This window comes from Passer montanus, unplaced genomic scaffold (genome assembly GCF_014805655.1).
Source record: "Passer montanus isolate IOZ18808 unplaced genomic scaffold, ASM1480565v1 scaffold26, whole genome shotgun sequence".
NCBI lineage: Eukaryota > Metazoa > Chordata > Aves > Passeriformes > Passeridae > Passer > Passer montanus.
In genome coordinates this window covers 9923990-9930475 of record NW_024367261.1, presented here as the reverse complement: position 1 = coordinate 9930475, position 6486 = coordinate 9923990, and the positions used below count along the sequence as shown (strand labels likewise).

Below are 6486 nucleotides of genomic sequence, written 5' to 3'. Positions count from 1 at the left end.
CTTCTGGAGCTGGCTGCAGACAGCAGCTGAGGAAACCAAAAGCTGTGCTGTCACTTGACCTCCAGTTTGCCTAATAGTATACCAAAATGCACATGTACTTGGGAGACTTGGATTGGATTCCACTGTGGCATAGCTTTTGAAATTTCCATTTGCATTTCTGACAACTTTTATGGTAATGGAGTTGATATTGTGTGGGGGCTTGTTTATTTTTTTAAACTGATACATGCACATTTACAGGATTAATTAAAACCAAACCAGGCTAGCTCCTTTCTCCAGAAAGAAGAAGTCCCATTTGTTACAAGACAAAGAATTTACTTCTACTGCTACCAAGTGTGTTGTAGAGGATTTAGAAAGTGTGAAGAAAGTAAAGCAAAAGGGTCTCAATTTCTGCTGAAGTTAATCTGGTTTAGAGTGGTTATTAATTTTGGAATAATTTATGTTGGAAGGGAATGTCAGCCTCCCAGTCATAGTAGGTTCCACATGGTCAGGTTGCCCAGGATCGTATCCAGTGATGAGTATCTTGATTGGACTAGATGATCTTCAAAATGTTTTCTCACCCTGATGATTCCATGTTCTCTAAGGATGGAGATTCTTCAGCCTTTCTGGAAAGCCTGTTCTGCTGTTTGAGCACCTTCATAGTTGAAAAAGGTGTTCCTTGCATCTAGCTGGAATTTTCCACGTGTTTCAGCTTGTGTTGAGTAACCCTGGTGTGCAACACCTTCAACAAGAGTCTGTTCCCCGTGCTCTGCCATGGGGTGGTTGGCAGCAAGAAGCCATGGTCCTTTCTTTAGGCTGGACTAAGAGATTTCTCTCAAACCTTGTATCTGCTGTACTCCACTCTATCTTGGTGGTTGTGTTTTACCTCCCTCACACCACTGCATATCTTGAACTGGGCAGCCCCCAAACTGACAGAATATTGTGGGCCTGGTCTCCCAGTGAGATGAATGGAGGGGGAATGACTTGTTGGCCCTACTTTGTGCTAATACTGACCAGTGGGTTGCTGCAGCTCTTGTTGCCTGTGCACCCTGCTCACTCAATCAACCTTTCCTCCAGACCCCTTTCCTGCAAAGCAGTGCCAGCCATGCTCTCACACCTGCCCAGCTTGGCATTTTGAACTTCAGCAGGGTCCTGTTGGCCCACTTCTCCAGCTTGTCCTCCAGCATACCAATCTCTCCCCCCAGTCTGACAGTACGTGCAAGTCTACACTGATTAAAGCATTAATTGGAATGATTTCTTGATATTAATGAAGGCTGTAATAGAAGCATTTCTCCCTCATTAGCTGAGGTATTTTGTTAACCTGGCAATGCTTCAGCTTCCATTTTTATGGTAAAAGGATCCCATCACATTTCAAACTAAATCTTCCCTGCAGAGTACCAATGTTCTGGTGTACAACCACCTTAAATTTAGTGCAGATGTCCTGTTTTCTGACTACCAGTTTCTTCTGGACATGCCTGGTAAGTAGAATTAATCTATTTCCAGGTATACCAATGTTCTGGTGTACAACCACCTTAAATTTAGTGCAGATGTCCTGTTTTCTGACTACCAGTTTCTTCTTCTGGACATACCTGGTAAATGGAATTCATCTATTTCCAAGTCTTTAAATAAAATAAACTGTTTTCATCAAAACAGCTAACATTAAAGAATTGAAATCGTCACAATATAAATACCTGGTGTGATGTTACCTGCACTGGTGTACACAGCTTTGGGCTTGTGCAAAGAGTAACCAAGCAATTGTAGCCTACAAATACTGCTATTTTTTCAGTACAGAATGGTTTATTCTAAGAACATATAAGCTATAAAGGCAACAAATCTTACTATTTTAATACTAAAATACATTTTCATTCATTGAAAACATTTGGATTGGATAAGTTCACTATATAGAATATCGTTTTCTATCCAAAACAGTGGCTTTGCCGTCTCTGACAAATCTTACTATTTTAATACTAAAATACATTTTCATTCATTGAAAACATTTGTGATTGGATAAATTCACTATATAGAATATAGTTTTCTATCCAAAACAGTGGCTTTGCTGTCTCTGAAACTAACAGTTCTTTTTCAGCTCCAGGAAATACAGTGCCCCACTTATATGAACAAACCCAGCTTTCTATTTTTTTCCCGGAGCAATAGTTTAAAATTTTTTTAAGGTTATGACATGATACAAACACATTTGTTTTCCCTTAACTTTTTTTTTCAGTGTGATACTAGACTGGAAAATATCGGCCGTCTCTGAAACAGTTCTTTTTCAGCTCCAGGAAATACAGTGCCCCACTTAGATGAACAAACCCAGCTTTCTATTTTTTTTCCTGGGGCAATAGTTTAATTTTTTTTTAAGGTTATGACATGATAGAAACACATTTGTTTTCCCTTGACTTTTTTTTTTCTCAGTGTGATACTAGACTGGAAAATATCAGAGTCAGTGCTATGCTGTTCTGCCCTTAATCTTCCTCAAACACATCGTCATTTCAGTGCTGCAAAGATACAGTGAATTAGTAGGTTAGTGATTTATTCATGAATGTGATTCAGCATGGAGATAGGAAGCTCTGTGGACAGTTAAATACATCTTTGTGGATTGTCCTTCTGCATTTCTGAAAATTATTGTGTACCTTGTGCAAAAGGCATCAGAGTGGATACCTAAATTACTTCAGAATATTTACAGACATCCCTGTCTTTCACCGCATAAGAAGTTCCAATGACAAGAATAATTGATGTGTCTCAATTTGAATCAGGAAAGTGTGCAACAGGAAGACAACATCTCTTGCATCCACAGAACACGGAAGCAGTGCTGCCTTATAAATAATAAGAACACAGAGTCAGCCATCCATCAGGGAGGGGGCTGGCATTTGCAAGAGACAGATAAAAAATCCAGAACACAATCCTGAAATGTATGATTTTATATGATGAAGTGATTGACTGTAGTTTACTGCTGTGTTTGTGCAGAGTGCGTGTGAGAGGTGCGCAGCAAGCCACATTGGGAAGCTGTAGCAGGTTTAAAAGCAGAGGTACATAAATTTACACCAGCGAGCATCCTCAGCTAGGTTAGCATACCTGAGGGGCAGGAACACTTCAAACCACACACATTTCAGTATGAATGGACAGCCTCGGTTTACACACTGGGGTGAGTTAGCACTGTCCCCTTGTATATTGCACTCAGCTGGAATAGAGGCAGCAAGATGCAGTTTTTCTTTTGTAAAAGTGGTCATGTTCTTTGTCTCTTGGCAAAAAAAAATTTCCAAGGTATATTAAATATGTTTTAAAAAAGTACACTTCCAAATCCAAGAAAATGCAGGTATATTAAATATGTAAACACCATTACTTGCCCACCACTCAAAACTAAGTGGAAATGTGTAAAACACAGAAAAACTTAAGTAAGTGTCTTTACTCCCAATTCTTCATCGCTGTTTTCTACCCCAGCCTCTGTCATCAGGTCAGCAACACGTGTCTCAAGGTCACTGATGCGCTCGCCCATTTCTTCCAGTAAAAAGTTAAAGATAACTTATAAATAAGGGTTCTACATTTTTACAGTTTTTTTCTTCTTTCTTCCAGATGTGCCAGTCTTTTACTTGTTCACATTTAATGTAAGATGAAGCGTGCACAAGGTGGACAAGGTGTGCACAAGGTGTGTTAGAATACAATCCCTCCTTCTCTTACAACCGATAAGCATTCAAATTCTTAGTATCAAAAGCCTTTGCAAATACTCATGAGTGAACTGTGTGAGAGATTGTTTTCTTTCTGAGGAACTCTTTAAAGGTGGTCATACAGGTAACCTACAGAATTAGAATATGAATGCTACTCAAACATAATTCAGGAAGTAGCTGCTTCCTGAAAGGTTAAATTTCTGAAAAAAATTAATAAATGCTTCAGAAAGCAGAGGTAATTTCTGTAAGCACATGAAACAAGAAAGCTCAGAGCCCCTTCAGGTCTGATTTTGTTCTTTTGAGGGCTTGCCTTGTCATGATCAGGCCAACAGCTGCTTTTAAACTGTGGCTTGTTTGAGTTGCATTTTTGGAGATGAATGCTTTTTTAAATGCACCTTCAGAATCTTTACACATAATTCGATGCTTATTTTATTTGAAAGCCAGAATTGCTGACTACCTTGATACTTGCAGTGAAACATTTTTTAGGATTTCCTTCTTAGAAAATGTCATCTATAAACAGGCTGGGGAGGGGTGGGGTAAGTCAGGTGCCTTTACGTCATAGGTATTGACCCACATCACGCATTCTACGCTAATTTGATGTTTAGTGAAGAAGCCCACCCCGCTGTTAGAAGCAAAGGCCCCGCCCGCACCCACCAGCGCGCAGGGGCCCCAGCCGCGGGATCCCACGTTCCAAAGAGGATATTTCTCAGCGTCAACTTCTCCGTCAGAGCCTCAAAATTCTCCTGCAGCCGGCAGAGCAGATTTTCCGCCTGCGGGGGAAGGGGAAAAATAAAGAGAGGGGAAGCAGAAGGCAGGGGCCCCGGCCGTGCAGGAGCCCCGCAGCCAGGGCACCCCGCCCGGTCCCGCTCACCAGCTGCGGCAGCTCCCCGGCTCCCGGCGGCTCGGCGGCCGCCATCGGCTCCGGCTCCGGCCCCGGCTCCGCGGCGGGCCCCGGCTCCGGCTCCGCGGCGGGGCGGGCACAGAGCGCACGGGCACAGAGCGCACGGCCCCGCCCGCCGCGGAGCCCGTACCCACCCGCTCTCCATTTGCTGGAGAAAGCGTCATTCCGCGCGGCAGTAACTAAACAAGGATGCCGAGGTTTGATCTTAAGAGGTCTTTCAATTTTATTATTTTAAAGGTCTGCTTCCTTTTCTCCCGTGCAATTAGTTTTGTGAGATGGAGTGGTAAAAATACCGTGGTGGTTGAAGTTCCTTGCACTGCAATGCCTAGCGAGACAACATCAAAGGCATCAGCAAGAGTCGCGTGGTTCCTCTTGCAGGACCAGCATCTAGGTCATCCCTGGCTTTTGGGCTGCATAGCGTCAAAAAGATCCCAGTGCATCTATTACAGAGGTGTCTTTCTTCTGCATACTGGGACTGTTGCCTGATGTAAATGAAGAGGTTTTCAGTTTACTGTGTCTGCATGGTTAGGAGCATATCACTGTTGGGCAATGAATTACCTTAGTCAATTACTTAGAGTAATTACATATGCTAGATATGCCAAATATGTGTCTTCATCCACAAAAAAATTCTGAGCTGGGAATTACTTCAGTTGCTGTAAGCCTACCACTTAGAATCTTTCGTAATAAACTTAATTGTTTTCCTTCTTGACCTTCCCCACCTCATTTGAGAGGGTGTGTTAATGGCTGAGGTGAAATTCTGGCATCAAAGCAAACCTCTGCATTGCTACCTGCTTCCCGTAATTGTAGCTTCTCTGTACAGCCTTATTTTTTCCCTCTGTTGCAGGTAGTCCTCGTTGTAGAAAGAAAAATCAATCATGTTTTGCAAAGCTTTAGTGTTCTAGCAGCATTACTGCTCTAGAAAGCTTCTAGATAAAGAATTTCAACAATATTATGCATGTAGATAGGGTTTGCTTTTGTATGTGGCCACTAGCTCCAACCATACAGCCTTTTTGTTCTGTTGCATATCTAAAAAAGAACAATTGGTGCTTATTATCTGTTTATTTGTCGATCATAAATATTCTTTCCTTTAAGGCTAGGTAGTAGTAGAAGGTAGAGCTGTGGTATTTTTGCATTTTTAATTCTGATAACAGCCATAGTCTTCCTGGTTTTCCCTCTTTGCAGAAGAGCTACAAAAGCTTCTCTCTCATGCAGCAATATTTTCCCCCAGAGGTAGTCAAAGTGGCTCTGTCTGCTTGTGCCCAGTTATCTTGAACAAAGCCCTAGAGTCCTATTCGTAGTGAAGAGCATGCAAGGATAAAGAACCAGCTGGAAATGCAGTGGAGCAAGCATTATAAAGCCAACCAATTCGCAGGAATCCCACTACATCTTTGTAGTGCCACGTTTTAGCAATGACCAGGTTAGAGTTCAACTGAAAACAAGCATGACTTGATAAAGGTTTTCTATAATTTGCTCCTCATTTTTGTGAGGTAGGTCAGTGTGGTCAAAACAGAAAAAAAATACAGTATCCAGCTGGCAGAGTAATGAAGGACAGGCTATGAAAACTGTGAAAGAGACTGAAAAATACCATGCATTTCCCCCTTCAAAGGTCTCCTTTTACTTTGTGGGCTCAGCATCTGATGTGAATGGCCCTCTTAGTTCAGATCTGGAGCTGAATTAGGCCAATAGTGCACAGCTGGATTTATGAAATGAAAACAGAAGTGTCTTTAAAGCTAAAAGTAGCCATGGAAAACTTCAGAAAGCCTACGAATAGAAGAGACAAATGACAAGATCACACAGACTTTGCTTAACAATGGATTTACTTATGATAAAACTAGCATGCTTGGTTTTGCTCTGCTGTCCTCTAGTCTCTCCCTTCTCAGAGGGCTTAGAAGTTCAGAATTGAGCTGTTGCATACATTTCCAGGGCCTGAAATCTGGGGATGTAGGA

At 41.9% G+C, this 6486-nt stretch overlaps 1 protein-coding gene across 1 annotated transcript; it reads right to left on the bottom strand.

Moving 5' to 3' along the window:
* Positions 1-2876: 2876 nt before the first annotated feature.
* Positions 2877-4593, bottom strand: HSBP1L1 (heat shock factor binding protein 1 like 1). Its single transcript, XM_039712192.1, has 3 exons — positions 4510-4593; positions 4342-4408; positions 2877-3477 (listed from the first exon to the last, which is right to left on the bottom strand). The coding sequence occupies exons 1-3, from the start codon at positions 4552-4554 to the stop codon at positions 3365-3367; spliced, it is 225 nt and encodes a 74-aa protein (XP_039568126.1). The 5' UTR covers positions 4555-4593; the 3' UTR covers positions 2877-3364.
* Between the last annotated feature and the right edge of the window lie 1893 nt (positions 4594-6486).

What these genes read in the sequence shown, in the direction of transcription:
- HSBP1L1 (XM_039712192.1), bottom strand. Translation starts at nt 4,554, where the DNA reads ATGGCGGCCGCCGAGCCGCCGGGAGCCGGGGAGCTGCCGCAGCTG. An exon ending in CCGGGGAGCTGCCGCAGCTG is followed by an intron (nt 4,409 to 4,509) that starts GTGAGCGGGACC and finishes CTTCCCCCGCAG; the next exon opens with GCGGAAAATCTGCTCTGCCG. An exon ending in GGAGAAGTTGACGCTGAGAA is followed by an intron (nt 3,478 to 4,341) that starts ATATCCTCTTTG and finishes TTAACTTTTTAC; the next exon opens with TGGAAGAAATGGGCGAGCGC.